Raw genomic sequence first — 23,445 nt, 5'->3', positions numbered from 1 at the left:
CAGTCTACAGCTGTGTTTAGACTGCTGCTGGTACACAGGGAGCTGAAATCCCCAGCGCAGAAGCTTTTATTAACAAGTTACATACTAGCAAACTCCTTGCTCCAGATACTGTAATTAAGTTACACATCTTCCTGATGGTTGCTTTAAAGAGACAAAATATCAATACGGAAATACTGCTAACATGTTTTAGCACCTGCTTATCATTAGTAGCTGACCACTTGTTAAGTTACATTTGCACATCCTCCTTTGTTAGGGGGGTTCTGGAAGTTGTAGGTTGTCAGATACATCTTCTGAGCTGGTTTTTGCTAGCTCTCCCCCCAGTTTCCAGGCTTAGAACAGAAAAATATAGTTACAGTCTAAATTTTCAGGTTTCACAAGGGGGGTGGGGTTTGATTTTTTTTGTTTGTTTGGGATTTTTAAGAGTTTTTCTTTCCAACATTAGCTGAATGATAATATACACCAAGAGATTAAAATAAAATGTATAACTTTAACAAACTCAAGAGTAAAATGAACACAACCTACAACACACTTAGAAGCAACTTCCATCCAGGGAAAATTTCCAGTGGTAGCACTTAATAATGCTGATTGAGAAGATTTTAATTTGTATTCACCCCAAAACACCATGTACCAAACAAACAGCATGCTAAGCACCAAAGAAGGTGGCTGTATACCAGCAACATTCTAAAAGCAAGCAGAAGAATCATTAAATAGATTACTGAGCCCAACAGGATTTAGGCATACCTAGTCAAGCAAGACATAATATTAGGTACTGATCATTCTGCTGCAGGGCCTGACAACAGACACAGCAGTTTTCAGACTTCACACATACGAAGGAAGATGCAGCGCATACCCTGCAAGGGGTACAGCCTCCTGAAATCTGACCCATACATATGCAAATCCACAGGCAGAGAACATCAAACTTCATAAGGCTGCAGGCAGGAGTCAGAGCCTGCCCACATGGAACAAGTTCGACAACTAGAACCTGAGGGAGATCAGACAGGCAAAAATACAGGCAACAAGTTAGGTAGGAGAAGGGTGGGGAAAGTTTTACTGAGATGAAGTAGGCAAGAAGGAATCTCGGGGGGAGAAAAAAAAATAGAGATTTAAGATAACAGACAGTAACAGCAGACAGGATGCAAATGGGGAATTCTTCCAACAGATTTCTACCACACAGGATCCCAGAAAGCATTTGTGCTCACCACCACATAGCTGAGGAAGACAGCCTACTGAAGCTATGGGAGAAGAATACTGAGGGCTTGCCCTGTATCTCTAATTCTCCAATCTAAAATGAGACTAAAGATAACAACATCCTGTCCTGAAACAATGTCAGCAGCTAAATAGAGGATATAGGGTCAAGTAAAATTAAGATGCTATTAACTACCACCTTCTCTCACCTATGATATCAGAAAAAAAGTTTCTTTGAACAAAAGAACATCATAGGAACTACCATTCATACTATTATTACTCATAAAACCAAAACACTGCTTTCTGGCTATTATAGATAGACTTGATTTCCTTCTTTTCCTGATTATAATTCCCTTCCCTCTCCTTTGCCCACTTGGAATGTAGAGCCAACTCCTCTTACACACTGGCTCCATCATAGTTGAGGCTGTGAGTTAAAACCAGCTAAACTCCCAACTACCATACCGTGTTCCCTCACCTGCCTGGCAAGAGAGCTAAATAACTGAGAACAGTACCCCTACCCCTCCTTTATGCCTTCACAGGCCAGCAAAATCACCACAATGTCAGCATATGGAAGCGGTTAGTAAACGAGGGGAGGGTCAGATGCAGCCCTCTATGCATTGATTGCAAGCACACACTTTCTCCCAACAGCAGAAAAACCAAAGAAAGGCATACTTGAACCCTTAATGCAGACAGGCTGAAGCTGATTTATTGGGGTGATTTACATCAGTTAAAACAAATTTAATTTTGAATACAATTTTATATCAATTAACAGAGTCTCACAAGTGTAACCATTAAGGAATCTCCTTCCAAAACCAAAGCCAAATATTCAAGATTTATGAGACCAACTTGCCATATTGGAAGTAACTAATTATTCGTAATGATTCTTTGTACTCTGACAGTGATTATGTATTTTCAGTGCAAACGACCATGCTGAAGCAAGTGATAAAGGCAGCCTATGTTTGCGGAAGGGATACCAAGCAGTTAAGGCCTGATCATTATAGCAAATCATTGGGGTAGCAGGGGAGAAACAACAGATACCAGCTCAGCCCAGTGATGCAAAACCCAGCTTATTTAACATCAAGTGTGTTCTGGTGCATGTCAGAACTGTAATGTGGTATCATTTTACAGACTTAATCAATTTTGAAATTGGGTGGGTTTTTTTTTATTCTGACCTTTTGGTTGTCTTTCCACCTTGGACACGATAGTCTTTAATAGAGCAAGGCCTCACAGATTCAGCTTGGAGTGTTTGCAACAGATTGTAAAGTACATTCGGGGTGAGAAGAACAACTACAGGCTTGGAGCCTAATTCTCATTTGCACTGGTTTCTTCACCTTGCTCTGAGAGCAAAAGGCAGGGAAAGTGTAATAGCAGCCCTGCTTCCAGCTCCACAGGATGAAGGAAATGTCGCTGGATTACACTGCTCTGATTAAAGTCCCTGGGAATCTGAAAATGATAGTTAGACAGGGACCAGGTCGATTTTCATATTGCCTCAGGGTACAGAGAATATAAAAGCACCGCCTTTCTCCTCATAACTTCCAGTCCTACCCCAGACACAGGAATAGAGTAATTGAGAACAAAGTCCCCGTTCCAGTGAGGTGTTCCAGTGCCAGCAAGGTTAATATCCAGGGGAAGCTGGTGGTGAGAGCAATGCCATGTTTACTGTTAGGGTAGCTGCTGTTCTGATGCTGTATGCACTCAAGCTGTGAACAAGGCTTTAATTTCTCATCCTCAAAAAACAAAGGCAGAGCAAGTTGGTCATTAAAATCTGCAGCAGCATGGATGTGATTAAAATGTTAATGTCAATATTGTAATCAAGGTCTGACTCGCAGGACAGCTGGTAAGAGACCTGATCTGTATTTCTTAGCCCCGGTCACTTGATGCAGACCAGGGTTACAAAAAAGGTTGTGCCCTGTACGGGGCAGGGATCAGCATCCACTGCCTGGTGTGGTTAGCTGTGGGCTGAGAAGAGGAAATCAGATCAAATACAAGTGCAGTATTGAGAAGTTCAGCTATACCTGCTCTCCTGTAAGAGGAAAGCTTTTCTATGGATCGCCTTAGTATCACCTAAATTGCAGCTCTGTTGCAATGGTCCCCGAGTATCTCCTATGTGCCTTTGGTGCTGCTGTCAGGCTATCTTCCCTCTTTGTCTCTCTGGCCCATCCCTTTGGCTTCATTTGGAATTGTCTGTGCTAGTTTCTACCTAGTTTTATCCATTTAAGCCCATGGTAAATTTTGCCTGGTGGTGTCTAAACGCCACAAGAGCTATAGTCTGCAAAGCTGCTTTTCAATAAATTCAGAATTAATGAAGAAGGCCTCTCTATTGTTGGAATGTCTAATACAATTACAAATTGAATGAAGACCAAGCAGCAGTGGAGGGCTCCCAGGTTTGTGGCAGGGAATTGCCTGTTCTAACATCCATCTGTTTTCATTCCCTCTGATCCATTACCATTCACCTAGAGTTGTAACACGATGAATATCATTGTGCAAAAAGCCATTTGATGCAGGGGAGGGGGAGGAATTCACTGTAGGTCTGCCTTCTATTGAAAACGTGAAATTGCCTTGGTGGAAGGAAAAGCACGATTGATTTGGAGATGCTGTTTCAAATAGAGCTCTTTCACACATGGACAGTTTGATTTTGTTAATTCCTTTGGACGACCCTTCTGCTGAGTCAACAAAAATATACATATATACAAAACCGGGGATAACGATGGATATCACAGAGCTGCTGAAGGTGTGGAGTTAATTGGAAAAGAAATCGTATTCACAACTTTCCCCAGAAGGCACCTTTGGTTTATGTTCGCAGTGACATTAAACTCCAGAATGTAAACATAGGCGGGATTTGAATCTTGATGACCCTGCTGACAGGAAATAAAGAAAAGAACTATACAGGCAATTTCCACTGTCCTTGTTGGTCAGCAAATTTGGAAATGAATGAAAAAAAAAAGAGACCTAGAAATGCATATTAATGATGGCAGACCTAAAGCACAATGGGACTGCAATGAGCCTAAAAATTCCCCAGTTTCTCTTTCTTAATGACTTACTCTTCTGATGCACTTATAAGCAACAGAGAAATTACCTTGTAAATGAAGGAACAGGCTCACAGATGTAAAAACAGATTACTGGACTTGGTGTAAATGCTCTTTTCTATGAAGTGACTCTTCAAGTATTGGTGAAGCAAATACAGTTGTTAATCTCAATTCACTGTTTAACTGGGTGTATCTAAACTCCAGATTTTTCATGAACAACCATGCCCTAGATTTTGGCTATAGCTTTAAAATACCATACATCTAAAAAATGATAGTACTGTCCTTTAGAGAAACAGGAGTAAAACACCCTGTTGGAAACCCACAGTCCAACAAACCCCACAGCAGATAACTGTGACTCCCAACTAGCCTGTAATTACTCAAGGAAGCGGCTAGACTCAGCTATCTTCCCTGTTTAATTGGCACAGAAAAGATTATAGGATTTTATTAGGATACAAATGACACCGATACAAGTGTGATTGAGGCATGCAATGCTTGACTGACTATTTGCATTAAGAGGATTTGTACCACACATGGGATTTCTACCTTTGGTTTTAAATTGCTTAAATTTAAATGACATTTCTATGCTACATTTTGAAAGGATGATACTTTTAGCTCTTGTTTAAGTAAGGTAGGGCAAAGGTGTTACCAGACACCAGCCATCTTTCTAACTGTGCCTGTTGGGACCAGGTGGAAGAAGGCTGATTTTTGACTGCTCTGTTACTGCAGTTAGATCAGGAAGGTAGGAAAAGGGACGAAAGGTAGGCATTGCATTTCTCCCATTAAAGCCTTTGATGGCTGTGTTAGACACCCACTTACCAGCTTGCTACCGTGGAGGACACTGGCCCGAGGAAGTCACCATCCCTGGTGAGGACTGAACTGGAACATAACTGAGAGTAGGTGGCAAGAGGCACTTTTTGGCTTCCCTTACTTCCACAGCTCCCATGAACACTGAATCTCCTTAATGGATTTTCCCCCTACTTATTTATGAAGCTCGGTGGACTTCTTCAGGTTTTATTTCACACCATCCTTCTAGCTCCTCTCACATCCAGAACTGGAGGCTACCCCCTGGGGAAGGCAAAAGCAGCTAAAGACACAAGGAATGAAGCCGAGACTGTCAAATGGAGCAAAGCTAGCCACACACAAGGAAGGGAGTATGCAGGAGCAATGGTAACGTGTGGTAGTATCTGACTGGGTGCAATAAAAGATGATAACAAGGAGGATTAGGTGCTGCTACCACTGCGATATGTGAGGCAGCCAGTGCTCTGTGCTGGAGCCCTGAACCCCACACACCTTCCTCAGTGTTCTCCCTAGAGCTGGGCATTATACAGTTCCCCACTAAGCAATCCCCTTTTCTCTGAAGTGTCCATGGACCAAGCCTCCGTGGAGGTCATCCTGGAGAGAGGGCCTGAAACAGCAGAGGAACAGGATAGGAACGCCTGAACTTCAGGTGTTGCAGAGCCTGAAATAAGCCTCATCAAGGTGGACGGACGGGGAGCAGGGGCTAAAGGACAGAAGGCTCTCCTGCCTCCATTTCTGTGACCCCAGACTTCACGCTTGGCTCTGTTGTGCTGCCACATGTCCCACCTGCGGCTGTGGATGCCCAGATCCTCTGCCCCTGTGCCTTCACCATCACAGTCCCCTAACTTGTCCCTTGAGTCCCAGGTTGCTCCCCGGCTCATCCCTCAGCTCTTCCCATCTCTCTCAGCTCCCCCTGTGTCCCTCAGCTCCCCCTCAACCCTCAGCCCATGCCTCATACCTCAGCTCGTCGTTTAACCCCCAACTCATCCCTGGGGTCGCTCCTCACGCCTGCTCATCCTCTGACGCCCAGCCTGTTCCTCCGTTCGCTTTATCCTTTAATCCCCAGCCCACCCCTTGTCCTCAGCTCGCCCCCTGTCCCCTTCCCTTGGCCCTCGACCCCGGCCGGCCCCCCGCCATTTCCTGGGACTACCACCGGCCCCATGAGGCGGGAGCAGGGCAGGGAGGAGGAGCGGGAGCCGGGCCGGGGGAAAACTTTTCCTGGCGGTGGGGTGAGGGCGGGCCTGGGGCCTCCCTCTGCCCCTCTCCTTGCTAAAGCGAGGGGGAGAAGCGGCGGCGGGGCGGGAAAGAGGAGGAAGAAGGGGGGGGGGCCGGGGGCACGGCCGGGCCTGCGCCGGGGAATGACGCGCAGCTGGCAGCCCTGCTCATGCGCGGCCGGCCGGGCGGTGCTAGCGCCGCGTCCCAGCTCGGGGAGAATGGGGCGGCATCCGGGCAGCGCCGACTGAGCGGCTTCTGGGGGCCGGGGCTGCGCCGCGCCGCGGGCGGCCGGGCTGGGGCGGGCGGGCGAGAGCCATCCGGCAGCGGGCGGCGGCCGCGGGGGCGCCGCGGGGGGCTGCGAGCCGCCGGCGGCGCCCGGCGAGGAGGGGTCGGCGGCAGCGGGCGGCGGCGGCGGGCGGCGGCGGGGGCTGCCCAGGGATTGTCTCGCTCGCTCCGCGGCAAGAAAGTTGGGCGGCGAGCGCGGCGGCGGCGGCGGCCCCCCCGCCGCGGTGTGCGGCGGCCGGAGCGGGGCCCCGGAGCGGCGCTGCCCCCGGGGAGGGGGCGCCGCGCCTGGATTATCCCGAGCTGGGTCGAGCCTCCTGGATCTGCCTCTCTTCCGCGCCGAGTGAAGCCGAGGTGTCCTCGTCCTGATCCAGATAGATCTTGCCCCCCTCTTTTTTTATTTTTCCTTTTTTATTTTTTTCCTCCCCTCCTCTTCCCGTCTCTGCTTTTTTTGGGGGGGTGGGGGGGAGGCGGGGGGTGGAAATTTGTCAAGGTCATTCCGTGGATTTAATATTTTTTGTGTGTGTGTGTGCTGCTCGCCCCACCGCCACCCAGCCTTGCTCTGTGGATTATCATCGCCCTGGATCCGAGGGTCTGAACAGCAGGATTTTTGTTGTTGTTTGATTATTATTTTTTCCCCCTTTTTTAATTGTTATATTTGAAGGGCTCCGGGGTTTGGAGAGGGGAAGCGGTGAGTTGAAGGGGGCGACTTTTCTCTCCACCCCCCCCCCCTTCCGTGCCACCCCCCCACTCCCCCCCCACCCCGCTCGCCCGGCCTTCTTTATTTTCTTGGGGTTTTTTTAATTATTATTTTTAAATACTGTTTTTAATTCGCTGCTTCTTTCGGCGATGGATGGGAAAATCCGGCAGAGCCGGAGGTCGAGGTCGCAGCGGGACCGCGTGCGGCGGCGGGAGGCGGCGGCCCGCGACCCGCGGAACCAGAGCCCTTCCTCGGGCTCCGAGAAGGAGCCGAGCCCCGGCAAGGAGAACGGCGGCCAGAACTGCACCGCCCCGCGGGGCCCGCCGCCCGCCGCCCGCGCCGCACGGCCCCCGCGCCGCCGCCGCCGCGAGTCCAGCTCCCAGGAAGAGGACCTGATCGATGGCTTCGCCATAGCCAGCTTCAACACCCTGGAAGCCCTGGAGGTAAGAGCGGAGGGGGCCGGGGGGCTCTGACCTCCTGCGGGGCGGGGGCTGGGGCGGGAGGGATGGAAGGGAAAAAAAGGAAAGAAAATAATAACAATAAAACATAAAAAGTGGCGTGCTTTCAGGCTGCTGAATTTTGCAAATAGCAATTAAGGTGCATTAATCCTGCTGTCACCCCGGAGGGATCTCGGGCTGCGGTCGGCAGGGTGGCGAGCAAGCCCGGGTGCTCGCAGCCCCGCTGGCACCTTGCTGCCCCCCACCTTCCTTCTTCCCCTTCTTCCTTCCCCTACTCACCCCTCCCTCCTGCTCTCGGCTCCGGCGGGTGTTAGCGATCACTTAGGGCAAGTCAAATGTTTGTTTGGGGTTTTAATTGGTTGGCGAAGGGCTGCAAAATATTCCTGGCGTGTTGGGATGGTCCGGTGGTGTTGTGAATGGTGGAGCTTCCCCCTCCCGCCCTCCTTCCTTCCCCCCCCCCCCCGGTTCGAGGAGTTTGTGTTTGCTTTGCCAAAATGTTACTTTATCTGTCTCCGGAGATTGTTAGCGAATGGCTAGTGTTTGACATTTTGTGGAAAAGAGATGTTTAAATGGATAATAATCCCTTGGTTGTAATTCCCATTTTTGAAGTAATTGAACAAATTCTTCATCTCTTGTTGACTGTACATATTTTTCTGATGTTAATAGGCTGGCAAAAAATATTGCTTGTCTAACTTATTACAAACAATATTTGCTGAGCAAATACTGCCTGCCTTGTCTGAGCTAAGTTAAGCAGAGCAGGAAATTTAATATTTTCAGAGGGACATTGACAAACTAAGGCTTTGGCTTTGGATTTTTGTTTTGGTTGTGTACGAGGGGAAGAAGTAAGTTGTTGAGAGAAGGCACCCAACAAGTTGCTTGATGGGTGCAGTAACTTGGATTCCCAGTAAATATGAGCAGTTCTGGTGCTTTTGCCCACTTTCTTTGGCATGCAGTGGTAGGAACGTGGGCAAAGTTTTAGGTGCTTCTGTTGCTTCAGGTTTCCTGTCACTTGTGTGTCTGTTAGCCAGTGCTCCAGTGTTGAGGGCTTCTGTGCAGGCTGATTAATACTCTCAGGCTTGCTTTGGGATCTCCGGCATCTTTGGCTCGGGCTTTGAGATCCCATTTTGTCCATGAGCTTTGTTTCTCCTCCCCTGCTGCATGAAGGCCTCTGGGATCTGATGTCATGGAATGAACTTCTCAAAGTCCCAGAGATGGTCCCTGTGCTCTCATGGAGGTGTCAGCAATGGCCTTGGTCACCTAACCTGGTGCCAGGGCGATGAAACCTTTGCTTGGAGATCTGTGCTCCTGCTCAGGAGGGACCTTTAGTTTAGCCTGGCAGTCCCCGGGCAGCACTAGGTGTGCAGGTACTGGGGTGGGAAGATGATTTGTGTGAGCTTGTTGATGCTTATTCTTTGGCCTTTCACAGCACCTTTTTTGGGGTGTTGTCCCAACAGGAAAACCAGCTGCTGATAATGAGAGTAATTTGTGTGCTTTTAAAACAAGCTATGCACCTGTCTGTATCATCTTTTTCTTTTCTTGGGTATGCTATGCTCTTAGTCAAATATGCATCAGCAGGTAGGTCCAATTAAACCCTTGAGTCTCTGCTGAGCTGTCAGTGGAGACAGTGAAATTCATCTTCCTGTAGACATTTTCTAGCATGATGAGTACATTAACAGGAAATAGAATTCAAATGATAGTGCAGTCCCTCCAGGGCTGACATGGAAAACTCGGGGCTTTTCAAATGGGATAAGCCTTGTTATCAAATTAACCAAACCATAACCTTGATAACAGGGCGCACCAGGATAGAAGGTGACCTTAAACTTCTGCCACCCTAAAGTACATCTGTCTGTGGGAACACTTTTGTTTTTTCTTAAAAATAGATAACTGAAAGTTTTTACAAAAGTGTCTCCTCTCAGATTCACAAAATACTGAAGTACCAAGTAAAATTAATTGGTTACTACTGTATTCACCAGCACCAAGAGACTGTGTGCACCTCGGCATCTTGGATGGTAGCTGGCACCTCAGAGGGGGAATAGTGTGAGCAGAATTCACCTGTTTCAGGTGCTGAACTAGGAGATGTGTTGTCTTGGAGGGCCTCTAACGATAGTGTGCATTTTGTAAATACCAGTAAGAGTAAAAGGAGAAAATATTCTGTGTTACATGGATTTTTCCTTGCAGCGCTGTGTTTAACCGTAAGTGATGTCTGGCAGGCTTGATGCAGCAGCAGGGCAAGGGGATTGTTAAGGCAAAACTACTTTAAAGCAATGTATGCCCATTTAAATGGCTGGAACAGCAAGGTCATCTTGCATGGTATGGAGCTGTGTTCTTAGGAACTTGACTGCAGCAAGTGGGATTCTTCTGCTTTGGAGAATTGTATTTCAGTGTGTGTTTGTTTTTTAAAAGGACTTAAAATAATCTGTGATGATATATTGAAAATAAATGAGAATGGAAACCTTATATGTTTATGAGGGGGGAGATAGAATAAGAGTACGCAGCCTAGGGACAGTACTGGACAAAAAAAAAAAGACTTTTATTTCTAATCCTAAAAGGAGCTTTTGTTGCATGTGTGGTAGTTAGTTGTGATCCTTTCTTGTGGTGGTGGTCTTCGGTTGGCTTGTCTCTTGACGTTACAGTGGTCTGTGATTACGTATAGCAGGATAGCTAAGCTCTGGGCTTCCCCTTGGAAATCAGATTTCTCGGTGGTTAGGCAGAGCTTAATGGTGGAAGCATTTGGGAGGGTTATAGTGGCTTTTTGTTCATTTTTCTTTAGATCTCAAAATATTGTGAATTCCCCTTCCCCACTGAAGAAAATTCTCACCACTGGTGTTCCTGGAAATAAAGGGTTCTTTAAAGAATAAATAAAATATGTTCTTCCTTTCTGTTGACCTAGGTGTATGAGCACTTAAGTTTAATACTGAGGAATGGCTTTATGCAATCTCCTTTAGCACTTTGATGTGAATTTTAAGCATTCTGGATTTTGATTTAACTCATGTGGCAGTGTTTCCTTTGGCAGTTGTCACCTGAAACTGTTGTGTCTTGTTTCAGTGACACTTGTGACTGGACTTACGGATCCTCTCTCCTACCATCTTTCACATAAAGACAGAGTTGATTATATATATGCATTTTTTAAATTAAGGGAAAAGATTAAATAAAGCCCACTGACAAGCCAGCAAAAGCCTCCTTCTGTGCAGAAGAAGTTAAAACTTCCCCTTTCCTTTCCTTCCACTGGATCTTCTTGTATAAATCCGGCTCCAACTCAGGTTATAAGCAGCTGGGGTGTGTGTGCTGTTGGTTTTTAATACCCAGCCACTGAACACAACTTTGGAGTTAACCTGGAAGCTTAGTTTGCCCTGACCTGCAGGCTTTAGGTGGCCAGTGGGACTGGCAGCTGCTGGAACACCATCAGGTGATGGTTCCTGTGCTAGGGTCAGAAAATCTGGCAGGCTGAGAAACAGGGGATTTCTCACCGCCTTCCGAAATGAATGGTATGGATGTGAGCATGTGTGTATATTCATTACGTTCAGACAGAGCTGCTAATTATTCTTGAAGGTGATTGGTGAATCAGAGGGAGAGAATCTAAATGAGTGAGTCGGTAGTTGAGGGCTCTCTCTGATCATAGCTGTTCCTTTCAAGTATGAAAAACAGCGCTAAAAGGGAACTTCATCAGAATGTTAATGAATGCGATCTTTGAGAGCAATTGTTCTCCCAAAGTAGTTGGAAAGACAAGGGGTTGTGTTTTCTTTTTGGCTGTTGTTTGCCATTTTTACGGATTCCAACAAAGCTTTGGAATGCCGTTAGAAATTTTAACTCTCCTGGTCTGTGTGTATGGGTTTGGTGTGTGTGCGTACGGATTTTTTAGGAATGTTTAACTTATTTAGAGAATTTCATGGAGAATCCACTTGCAAATGTGTGGGGAGCAAGCTGTTGTCTAGAAGTAGATCCCTGAGCTGAGAAGGGCATAGCCTGACTTTGTGCATGTCCTGTTGAAGTGGTGATGCTGCCCTTACAAGCTGAGTTAGGGCCCAGATGCATCTGGTCGCAAACCCTGAGGAGATTAACACTTTACCCACTTTTGTTCCTATCCAGAGATCTGGCGGTGCTAAATCCCAGTCCCTTCTCTGCTATTTGCACTTGAATGTAGCAGAATTTAGAAGGTGATGGTGATAGTAGACTTCTGGACAGAATCCCTAAGTTCTTTGGCTGTTATCTTGATAAGGCCGTTTTCACATGTGTGTTGTACACTGTGCTGTTTCTGTTGCTCTGATCTCTCATTGATAAGAAAACCGGTGTATTTAACTGCAGCTTCCTGTTCCAAAGGTTTTGTTCTAGTTCCACGGACCTAGCTTTGTAACTTCTCATTTATCCTTGTATCTTTGCCTATCTACTTTGCAGCTTAGTTTTCCCCACAGCTAGTTTCATGTTTTAAACCAGGTTCCTAGATATTTAAGTATTTTCACCTTCTACTAAATTGTCAAGTGATAGTGTAACAAGTTAGTGTTTCTGATAGCTGGTTATTCCTTTAAAAAGGTGCTTTTAACCTCAGGAAGGCTAATGATTTTCTGGATGATGCCCTAAAGGCACTAAATGCCTTCTGGTTTTCCCTAAGGCTGGTTAGACTCCATTGATTTGTTCTCCTAGCTGTTGATTTTTTGCATCTTGTCCTAAGCAGGTACTTAAGGTATTGTTGTTGTTAAGGAGCAAGAGGTGGTTAATGCAGAGCTAAAACAGAGCTCTGGAAAGCCAGAAGTATGTGCTTGGTTAGACCAGGCACTAAGGAGAGGTGGGTTCCCTGGACACCCAGCTTTCCTTGCACACACTGGGTGGCAGGCAGTAATGAGGAATGATCCAGTTGTTCTGGTGGAGTTTTCTACCTCATCAGTAAAACCTGCTGGGTTTTAACATGGCTGCAAAGGTATTGGAGAGAGGACACAGGTTGCTTACCTGAGGCTGGGCTGTGGAAGTCCCAGCTAAGCTCAGGGGTCACCCCCATCCCCACCCGAGGTTTCATTTTTGGCTCTGTCTGTCCGGGTGTTTTGAATGACCTCTTTAGTATCATACTAATTTTTCCAAAATGGTTTCCTGTAGCACGACTGCTCTGCCTTTCTTCAGCAGTCTGAAACCTGGGGTAGAACATGAGATGAAGCTTGCTGAAGTGTCAGGTGGCCCAACCAGCACAGGCAAATTCAGAAGATAAATGATAGTAAATTGAAAACTGGAATCTATCATATTTGATAACATAAGGTGCTCTGTATTGCACAGGTAAGATTCTTTTAATCAAAGGGATAAAATAAAACTAGTATTCCACTTCACCCAAATAATAAATGATATTGGATCCAAATTCATGTTTACTTCTAGTAGTGCATTTGACTTTTTTATGTAGTAAGAACTCAAAACTTCACTGTCCTCTCAGTATGATAAAATGGCGCACTTCTTATCATTTATCTCAGTTATTTTGCAGAATGTGACTGACTATCACAGTGTTATTGTCTGGGAAATGCTATCAGTGGCCAAGGGAGCTGGGTAGGACAATATGAGCCTGGTTATTTCAGTTATTCTCTGATAGATTCCTGCTTGTCCTGCAGAAGGGCTGATGTATCGCACAGCTGTTTAAAAAGTCACAGAGGTACAGAGATACGATACCTGGCATGGGGACAGTTACGCTGATAGAAAGGTTTTGGGGTACGGGCTTTCTTTTTCCCCTCTTGGTATGCTCCCGCTTTTTGTTTCTTGATGTCAAGTGTTGAATTCACACTGCTACTTCAGGTGGCTCCCCCTGCATCAGGCTTAACTAGGATTGTAAACCTGTGTGCACCTTGACTGGGGAAAAGTGCTACCAAAATGTGCTTATTGCTTCATCTTCTCTTATGCCTGGTCTTTATTCTGGTGCTAAAGGCTGTGGGGAACATTGTATAGTTTGTGTTGCTGCAGCAAGTAGTTGAGAGCCAACAGTATCAGCAGAACTGAAACACTGTGTCCTGCTTGATGCAATAGGTTTTTTAAATGAAGGTTTGAAATACAGTGTGTGGGACGTGCATCTTGGTATCAGTTGTATGTGAACATCCAGCTCTAAGTGGGAACAGTTTCCAATTCACTGCACTTTAATGCCTCCAGTTTATCACAGTAAAGGTATAAAAGAGTTTTATGTAGGTGAAGTGGCTCTTGCTGGTTAAATATCTCTTGGCTCTGCTGTGTCTGCACAACAGAGGCTGTGACCACTGCAGCCGTGCTCCTCAGAGAAGAGTTGGAGCACTGTTTTACTGGCCTTGCTCCATCTCCTTGAAACACAGTCTCTTTTCCAAAATGGATGGGCTCTTAAGGGTACTGCCCAGATGCTGAAAGGAGAATCATCCTTTATGTTATTAATCCAAAATGTTTAAAATGGAGGAGAGGGTTAAACAGCTTCCGAGCCGCCTAGACCTGCCAGCATTTACTTGTTGGTCCAGTTCCTCTGGTGCAAGCAATTGTGAAAGCTGGGCAGGTACAAACTGCACCGGCTGCAGGGCTCTCCCACCCTGTGCCCAGCCAGGCCAGCAGCTGTGTTGGGCCATAATGACAGGCAAATAAGGGCATATCAATTTTTGTAGCCTAATTATTTTGTACTGAGTGACTGGGTCTGAAGTTCAGAAGTACCTGGTGAAAGGGAGCTCAGGGGCAGCTCTGTACATAGCACTTCCATGATCTGAGATGAAGGGACAGTATCTGCTTTGTAGCTCTGTCTTGTTTCAAGCCAAAAAGGGACTAAACTTGAACAAAAGTTGCATCTGCAAGTTCGGCGGTTGGCATGGATAAGGGGATTGAAGGGATCAAAATCATTTCCCTGTGCTGCTGGCTGCAAAACATGAGCTTATGGCACCATTCCTGTCTCTCTCTTTGTGCTCAGAGCAAAGCTTTTTTTAATCTTGTGCTGGCTATCTATAGCTGGGCCATACAAACATGGCAATTTAAGTCAAAAGCTCTATTTTGGGGACTGTTGGGCACTGTCAGCAGGGTAAAGGAGCTGTGTTTGAGCTCTTCTCCTCTGTCCAAAGCCTGCCTTGGTCTGCTCAGAACAGGTTGTGATACAGACACATTCAGAAAGTATGTGTGTGTGTATGTGTGTGTATATATATATAAAAAATATATATACATGATGCACTTGTGCCTGTAGTCTATAGTATTTGCGGTTGGATATCATTGCATTGTCATCTTCTCAACAGATGTTCTTTCTAGCTTCTTGAAAATATAGTTATAATTGTTATAATTTTTCCCAGTTTTAAATATAGCTTGATTGACTCTGATGCTAGGGTATCCCTGATGTAGCCTGTACTTAGTGCAGAGGTGCTTAGGTTAGGAGGAAGCATGCAGCCCAAGTTGGGAACCAAATGATAATTTAGGGCTTCTTGTTGTTCAGTGGGCTGTGGTGTGCTGATGGACACTGAGCTCATGTCTTTAACCCCTCCTGTTGATTAGTGAGGCTGCAGTTTCTTTTCTGCCGGCTCTTATTTGTACAGAGGAGCTAAAGCCCCAAAGAATTTTAAGGTAAAATATGTCTTGGACTTCACAATAACATGGAGTGCGTCAGCTAGTAAATGTATTATTGCTGTTGATTTTTTGGTGGCTCATAAATGTCTCTTGCACTGCTGTCAAAGAGGACGTGCAGCCTCTTTATTCCACTTAGCCTGAGCACATACTTGCACTCAGGGGGAGCAAGGCTCAAGATAGTGTGTAGCTAAGAGATGTTTATGGAATCAGTCAAACTTGATATAAAATAATTATGCTGTTTGGCAGCTTGTTAATAACTTGCAGCTATTGGAATAAATGGAATTATGGCATCCTTGGTCCTTGATGGAACCTTGGCATTTCTTTTGGATTGTAAAATTAAAGAAAAAATGTGAAAGCCATTAAAATAGTTGGACGTGATGCCTGGGAAAAATGATGGGCTGCTTAATTGAAAAAATGCTTCGTTCCGGTTGAAGTTCATTGCAGTTCAGTTCTGCCTGCATCCTGTATCCGTAATGGAGAAGGAAGAGGGCTGATTGCCCTAAAATCTGTCTGGGAGAGGGTTTTGGGTGTCGCTCAGTTCTTCATCATATCTGTGAATGAAGTGGAAGGAAATCCTAGCGAGCATTAGACATGAGAGAAAAGTCTTGTCACCTGTAATGACTAAAATCCCCTGAAGTGTTGCCAGCGTGTACTTTAGGAATCATATAATTATATGATTATTGAAAGAGACATAAAAGACCTCATGGCAAAAAACCTTAGAAAGGGGGAGGAAGGAAATCCGTATGCAAATGAAGATACACAGAATTTGCTGTCTCTCTCTTTTTGGTAGTTATTTTTCATTCTAGAAGCTCAGTAATTGCCTTTATGGGGATTACTTAATAAAACTGGGGCATGGAAAGGAGGCAGAAATTGTTTATGCTGCGTCACAGGGCTGGCTTGCAATCCCGCAGAGTTGGAGTAAAAATGGATTTTTTTAAAGTAAAACTGTAAAGTGGGTTTTCTGCTAACAGAAAATAGCTATTTGTTGAAATGTTATCCTACAATAAAAGTGTTTTGTGGTCTGGTGGTTAGCAGAGGGGTCCGGAAGTTGAGATAATGGGGTTTTCTTTCTGACTCTGCCACAAGTTTCCTCTCTGAGCTGCAGGCAAGTCTTTTCATCACTGCCTGTGTTGCCTCAGTTGCCGGTGCCATTGCTGAGTACGTGATGGGAGGCTGGAATTGCTGCTCAGGGGATCTCATGTCACCTCCTCTGACTCAAGGGAGGTGTCTCTCAACCCTGGTATGTGTAACTTGAAATGCATGCTGTGTTTGTGAAGGAGGTGATGGGAGAGCCTTGGATGAAAGAGCTGATTGTGCTGTCGGTGCTTCGGAGCCACAGCAGTATTCTGTGTTTGCCATGTTATGGCATAGACATGTGCTTGTCTATGGTTGGATGCTTCCAAGTGATGGGTCCTGGCCATGTGCAGGATGTTCACTGGTGCCCTTTGGCCTCATTTGTCGCTTGGGTAGCTTCACGCCCAAGTTGGTATCTCCTGTGTGAACCGCTAGTGAAATGTGTCCCCTCTGCCCCAGCTCAGGTTCACGTGTGGTGTGTAAGCATCATGTGGGATGTACTGACCGGTGCAGTGCCCTGCCGAGTGAGCTACGCTTAGGGTACTGCTGCAAGTGTAAACTTAGCATGAGATTTTCCCAAGCTTTAGTTCTCAGTCTCCTCTTAAAGTACAGGCGTTTGACTCAGGGCTTGTTAAGTTCTCCTGGGTTTCATCAGTCTTTACTGATGCTATGGATTATAATCTTGTGTCTCATAGAGCACTCATTCATGCATTTACTATGAAACCCTCCTGTTGCAGAACAGACATATATCTCAACAGAGGTTTTGTTGCAAGATATGCAAAATCCTCCTGCCTTTTTTTTTCTTTGAAGCCAAACAGTACCAAGTTGTGATGTGAGTTTGCTAATGTGCTTTTTAGCTGAAAATGACAATGGTTATTCAACCAAATGGATTCTGTAACTTGTCTGCTATCAGCTCATCCATCAAGCTCCACAGATGTGTATATGTTCATTACAGTGTGCACATGGTAATGTTATTGATTACAACAAACAAACTGATAACTGGATTCAAGGCCTGTTAATGCTCTCTGGGCAACCCCCCTGCTGTGGGTTTGGGCTGTCCCTCCAGGTACTAGATGGAAATTTGGAGTTGAGCTGCTTTCTCAGATCCTTTCCATTGCTGTGGAGGTGGCTGTATCTGTGGGGTTAATGTAACTTGTGTAGAGAGAACCATTTTGAGATGACTTCAATACAGGCACTGACGTTTCCAATGCTGTTTCTATTGGGAAGAGGGTTAATGAAAGCGAAATGAGAGCCTCTGGGCTGCACATGGTCTATAACTGGATTTCATACAGCTCATGACTCTTCTTCCACATCGCTGGATGATGCTAAGTCACATAGGGTATGTGACTTAAAAAATTGCTATCTGCATCTAGGTAGAAGTGCTTGCAGGGCTGGATCAGAAGAATGTTCTCATGATTGCTCCTAAGTCATTTGTACAAGTTTTAGGCTTTTTGTGAGAAAAGATGATCTTTTTAGCAGCTGTTGGTTAGGAGGGTGTCTGGAGCCTCCTGTTAACATCAAACCAGATTACCTCAGAGAATGAGCTTGTGTTTTGGTGAGTGTAGGATGTGCCATTTCCAAAACAGAGGTTATGAACTGCTGTAATGGGGGCCTTATGTAAAGTAAACTCCCAGGTGATACCTGGGATAAGGAACTATATGTACTTTGTGTTCTTGACAGGTTCCCAGGAATTATATCTGAAGTTAGTCCCTTCTAAAAGACCAAAGTGTTTACACAAGCTGTTTCCAGACAGAGCATCTCTGGTTTCTTAGCTTCAGCCATGAGGTGTCCCAAGGAATACATTAACGGGTTGTGAAGTCTCTGAGCGTATTGCCTGGTTTTCCTCTACCCAGGAGGCTGCCATCCCTGGGCTTACGAAGTTCCTGGTCTCTAGGGAAATACTGCTCTTCTGATGCAGCTTCGAGGCAAGCCACGCTACTGAGTTTTAAGATCTTAAAATTATATCTATCCATGATTGAAATGTACTGTGCTGCTCGGGTGTGTGGGTTTCCAGGGGAGGGTGTTAAAGCCTCCCTGTTGGACAGGAGTGAGGTCTTTGGTTTCCTGATCACTGCTTCCTGGTCAAAACATATCCAGTGGATTTTCTATAGCGCTGCCAAAATAAATGCTGCAGATAATCCAGGGCCAGGAATGTCATCATCATCGGGTTACTGAGTTTCTGTCTGAAGGTCAGCTAGCTGTGACTGTTACTAAATAGCTGTTTGCGGTATGTCTGTGGTCTGCACTTGTACATATGCGTGGTTGCATGACTTCGGTGTGGCTCTGGTGTAAGGATATGTAGCCAGAACAGGGGGATGTTTTGTGATACTTCTCTGTAACTTTGTAAGGTTGCTACAACCTGGGAAGATACTAATTTGACCTCAAAAAGAACAGAACGCAGAGTGCTGGTGTTCATCTGTGTTAAGTACAAGTCATCCACAATCAAGCTATTCGGTTTACTTTGTGGCTCGTGTGTGTTGCCAGAAAGATGGGTCCTTTCTTTTTAACACATAGCAATTGGCAGATTCTTTGGCCATCGCTTCCTGCAGTTGCTTGGAGAGGAGAGGTTTGTGCACTGCACCAACAGGACTAAGAGACAACTCGTTTGTGCAAGAAACCCCTCGCTGTTGGGAAGCGAGTGATGTGGAGTCACTGAAATAACACGGGTAAGCTCATGCACTGGCCGCAGCCTTCAGCTGAGTTGGCTTTCAGGAAATGCCGGATCTGGGCTGGATGGAAATGGGCAGCAGAAGCTGTCAGGAGGCTGCCGGTGGGCTGTGCTGCTATGGGGCCAGGAGCTAGAGAGGTCCTGCTCTCCCTGGCCATGCCCGCTTGGGTTGGGTGGGCATCTGCTTCCCTGGTGCGCCTGTCCTCTGCTCCTGGGTCTTGTTGAGTGTGGCGAGGTGTTGTAATGTAGAGTGTGCTTCAGCATTAGGGCTAGTAAATGAGCAGCTTCTGGTGGTGTTTCCTGCAAATAAATAAAGCATGCCTTCATTTAGGATATTTCTTGGTTTGATTTCTATGTAATTCTGGTTTTCTGTTAATTACCAGTAGGTGAATCGTCACTGTTTCACTGCGCTTACCTGAGCAAAAAAGAGCAGCTACCAAGAAGGGGGAATAGATTTTTGTCTCAAGCAATAGATTAATTCTTTTTGTTCTTTTACATCTCTCTCCTTTTGTGCATCTGTGTGTTAAAATTCCCATTCCCTGTTTATAAATGTTTAGCAGATGAAGTCGCTGGTGTTTTTCCTAGTATTACCTTTGTGATGTTCAGAACATAAGCAAAATGTGATTATTCACTGAGTCTCTGCTGAATACCCTAGGAATAATGAGTCTGTGCCTAAAGTGTAAACCCAGACACAAAAAGCATGCCAATAAGAATGGAGAACTGGGAGGGGAAGATGCAAAGTGCAGCTTATTTTACCAATTTCACTGGAGCATCCTTGTACCTAGTTTGGGGCTGGGAAAGGGTTAATCATGGGGTAAAACTGGCTTTTCTGATGCCGGGAGCAGAAAGTGATGTGAGATGTGGGTTTCCCCCAGTGGTAGAGAGATCCTCTGGGAAGAGTAGCAGCTTGTGGCACTACAGCTTAACCAGAGTGCTTCTGGAGGCAGGACTGGAAGTGAAAAAGCATGGCAAAGAAAATAAATCAGCAGGCTTTGTGTCTTCATGGTGATGCAGCCTTTTCAAAGAGTAAATGCTGGTGTCTTGCAAAGTATTCCTGATGCTGGGGAAGGAGCAGAAATAGGCTGGAGGTTTTCCTGACCACTGAATTGACATCTCAGTGCTGACGCTTCCCAGACAGCTGCCAAACTAGAATAATTCAGATGTGTTTTTCTGGGAGCTGCAGGTACCTTTCAAGAAGGTCACAATTTGGGTTGCAACTGAATTGTAAGGTAAAACCTTTGCAGTGACTACAGAAATAAGAGGGTTTTTTTTAAGACTTTCTAGTTCTAATAATACCCTGTCAAGTTTTAAAGCTGAATGAACTTTAAATATCATCAGTGTTTAACAGCATTTAATTTTTCTGTTTTCTGTTTTGTTAATCCTGAGGAAAGAAATAGTGTTGTGTTCTCTTCAGACTATGGTAATTGAAATGGGTTGTCTGTATTTTTAAATAAAGAATGAGAATTTGGGTGCCTAGATACTTAGAGCTGTTCCTTTGAATGCTGAAAGTTCATCCTTTGCCCCCACTCTTCTTAATGGATTTTTTTTTAAACAGCATCTAAAAATGTGTTTAAAAGACCTAATTAGTGTTGATATTTCAGTATCTGGACTTATAATTTAGATTTTTTTAATAGGACACCTGGGTGTCCACACTAAATGTGAAGAAAATCGAACTTACAGCCAAAGTGAATGCATGTAACTTTAATTGGGAGTGGGGGAAGAAACAACCCTAAAACTTCAGCCTGCATTGGTTGGTGTGGTGCTTGTCCTGTGTTCAGGGTGCCCCATGGAGGGAAGGGGGGAGATGGTAGTTAATTAGTGCTTAAGTGATGCCTTACTTACTGAGCTTGATGGTGTTAGAAACATCTGCCTGAGCAAACACATCCGGGCAGAGACCCGTTCGGTCGATATTATTTTAAGTCTGATGAAGCATTGTTCACACCTTCTTGGAATGTAACACAGGAATAAATGGGAAACCCAATCTCCTTAGCACTGTGTCGCACAGACAGGCCGTGCTCTGATACAGGGGTTTATTTCATGCATGGTGGCCTAGACATGAAACAACTGTGTAGAAAAGGGAATTATGTAAAATTGAAAGTGACAATTATGCAAACATTCTGGTTGAGGAAGAAGTAAATTCTTCTCTTTTTCCATGTGCTCGGCTTCAGAGCTAACACGTAGCCTCTTGGGGCCTTTGGTCTGTGTGTTTGTATCTGTCATATCTCTCTCATCTCGCTGCTTCTTGTTTCATTTTCTTTTTCTTCTTCCTTTTTTTTTTTTTGGTTGACCTTATTCTCCCTTTTGTTCCATGGAGTCATTCAATCTTTGTACTGTGGGGTTTGTTTGTCAGAGAAAACATTAGCACCCTTCCATTTAGGAGTCCCTTGCAGCACAGCACTGTGGCCTTCACTCCGTACCTGCTTACAGGAACATGGTGACTGATGGGGTCCAAATCCCTTTATTCAGTTTTTACTTTGTTTTTAAAGGGAGGGGAAACTACTGAGAGAAGAAACAAGCTGTGAAAACAGTTCTGTGTTTAGACAGACACCCTTTTGCAAAGCTAAACAACTTGATCTTCCGTGGTGCTTGGTAGTTCCCACGCTTGCAGAAACAGGGAGAGGGAGCTGAGGCTGTGACCACTTGAGTCTGACATAAGAATGTGTTTTTGCTGAAGGGGATGGTCCATTCCTGCCCTGGCTGCTTGTCTTGATTACCTCCCTTGTGCCAGCGCTAGCATTTGTACTGCCAGGAAGACTAATTCCCTGGTTCTGTGGTCTGGCTCACTGCGCAGCCACACAAATGTCCTTCTGGCACAGGGAGAGGGGGATGTGAAGCAGATGTTTATTGATTAAGGAAACCCTTCAGATATGGCCTGAGCCTTTGTAGCAGGATTATAGCTGCATGTTCTTCCTGTGTTTCAGGTAATCTTCTAAGTCAGAGCCTCTATGAGTGGTGTAAAATGGTGATGGAATGACTCTGGTCTTGCTTGTGAAGTTAGGATGATGTGGTTGTATATGGAGTAGCAGAGAGTGGCTGAGGATAGAAGGGGTTACTTGGAAAGATAAAACCTCCCTTGCAATTTAATTGCTCTGAAAACCCAGTTTCTACCTTGTTTTCACTGATTAGTTTCAATGTGACAGGGAGAGAGAAGAGACAAGCTTTTATTTGTGCTTGGTTGGGTGCTTGGAGTGGATGAGGTATCTAAGCCTTTTGATGGCAGAAGGTTGAAAGTAGTTCAGTCTGCAAATGGCATTTGTAGCTCAGTTCACACAAGGAATTGCTTCTTTTTACCCTTTTTTTTCTTTTTTATATCCTTCTGTCTGTCTTTCTGTACTATATCCTGTGCATGTGTTGTATAAAGGAGAAGTCTCTACTGGATATTAAATCCAGCAAGCAGGGGAAGAAGCAGCTCTTCTCATCAGTGTCATTTGCCCTGCCGTAATCCCATGGAGGGATTGAAGAAAGTGTTGGGAGGATAAAATCAGTGTTTGAGCCCAGCTAAGCACTGGCTCTGCTGCAGAAAATGGTTTTAGTGGAGGCTGTTTGTGTGGGGATGGTGAGAAAATGGCACACAAATTGTGCAGATTTCTAAATAAAAAGCATTTAATTGCATTAAAAGAGGGGGAGGGACCCTCTTGTGTGCACACTGGAGACTTCAGTGAGCTTAAGTAACCTCTGTGGCTCAGTAGTCATTGACCTTGTCAAATCATGCCATTGGAGGTCATGTGTGGTGAAGTGGGTTGCCACAGGGGATTAGAACATCTGGGCAGGGGGTTTTTACATCTGAGCATGCATGCCAAATCCCATCTCCAGCAGTGCATATGGACTCATCAGAAAACACAAGGAAAGAGAAGATGGGAAAGCTCCTGCCAGAAATTCGTGGGAGGAACTTGTCTGGAGCCAGGGGTTCTCTTGACCCCAGTTGCAGGAGAAGGAGCAGTTGGTTGTACCCCAGACCCCCAGCTCCTAGAAGATGGACTTGAAATTTAATGATAAGAAACCTGCAAGCTTCCCTTGGTAATCTCATATTTGGGCAGTCTTGGACACGTGATTGTCTTTTTGCCTTGGTTTCCCCTATAGTTTCACATGTACAAAAGTTCTTTTTCATCCTGCCATGTTGGTTTGGTTTGAACAGGTACAGCTTTGTGCAGATGATTTACTTGTGTATGTGTTAAGGTTTGTATTTTGGGCTGAAAACATGAACAGAGGATGAAGATTTGTTGTAAGTCTGAGAAGATAAGAAATGAGATGACAGTGGTATATCGACTCCTATGTAGAACTAAAACGTATTGTCTAGATTGATGGAGATATTAGGCCCATTCCACAGATGGGAATGCCTGAAGCACAGGGAAAGCGAATAATTACTAGCAACTGATCCATGTGCTCTGTTCCTAGAAGAGAGAATATTCAAGGTTTTAACTTTCCTGCTTTATTCAAGTGTTTAGTAGAAAGCTTGCTGGTGTGGAGTCCTAGAAGTCTAAGCATTTGAGTGCAAGGTTTTAGATGGACTTGTTCTGC

General features: G+C 45.2%; 1 protein-coding gene across 24 annotated transcripts in view; it reads left to right on the top strand.

Moving 5' to 3' along the window:
- The first annotated feature begins 7,320 nt into the window (after positions 1 to 7,320).
- The window catches only part of FBRSL1 (fibrosin like 1), a 537,101-nt gene continuing 520,976 nt past the window's right edge, over positions 7,321 to 23,445 (top strand). For 12 of the 24 annotated variants that reach the window (XM_061355317.1, XM_061355314.1, XM_061355315.1 and 9 more), the window contains exon 1: positions 7,323 to 7,649. In XM_061355317.1, coding sequence (XP_061211301.1) covers positions 7,356 to 7,649 — 294 coding nt within the window. In that variant the 5' untranslated portion in view covers positions 7,323 to 7,355. Of the gene's footprint in view, positions 7,650 to 23,445 lie in introns of all 24 variants that reach the window. The other 12 variants (XM_061355309.1, XM_061355302.1, XM_061355303.1 and 9 more) reach the window with 2 other exon arrangements.

The sequence above is a fragment of the Neopsephotus bourkii genome, unplaced genomic scaffold, assembly GCF_033783945.1.
Source record: "Neopsephotus bourkii isolate Nb327-2 ecotype Australia unplaced genomic scaffold, CSIRO-AGI_Nbou_v1 NB_795, whole genome shotgun sequence".
Classification (NCBI taxonomy): Eukaryota; Metazoa; Chordata; class Aves; order Psittaciformes; family Psittacidae; genus Neopsephotus; species Neopsephotus bourkii.
The sequence above is the reverse complement of the archived record's forward strand: the minus strand, read 5'-3'. Positions and strand labels throughout refer to the sequence as shown.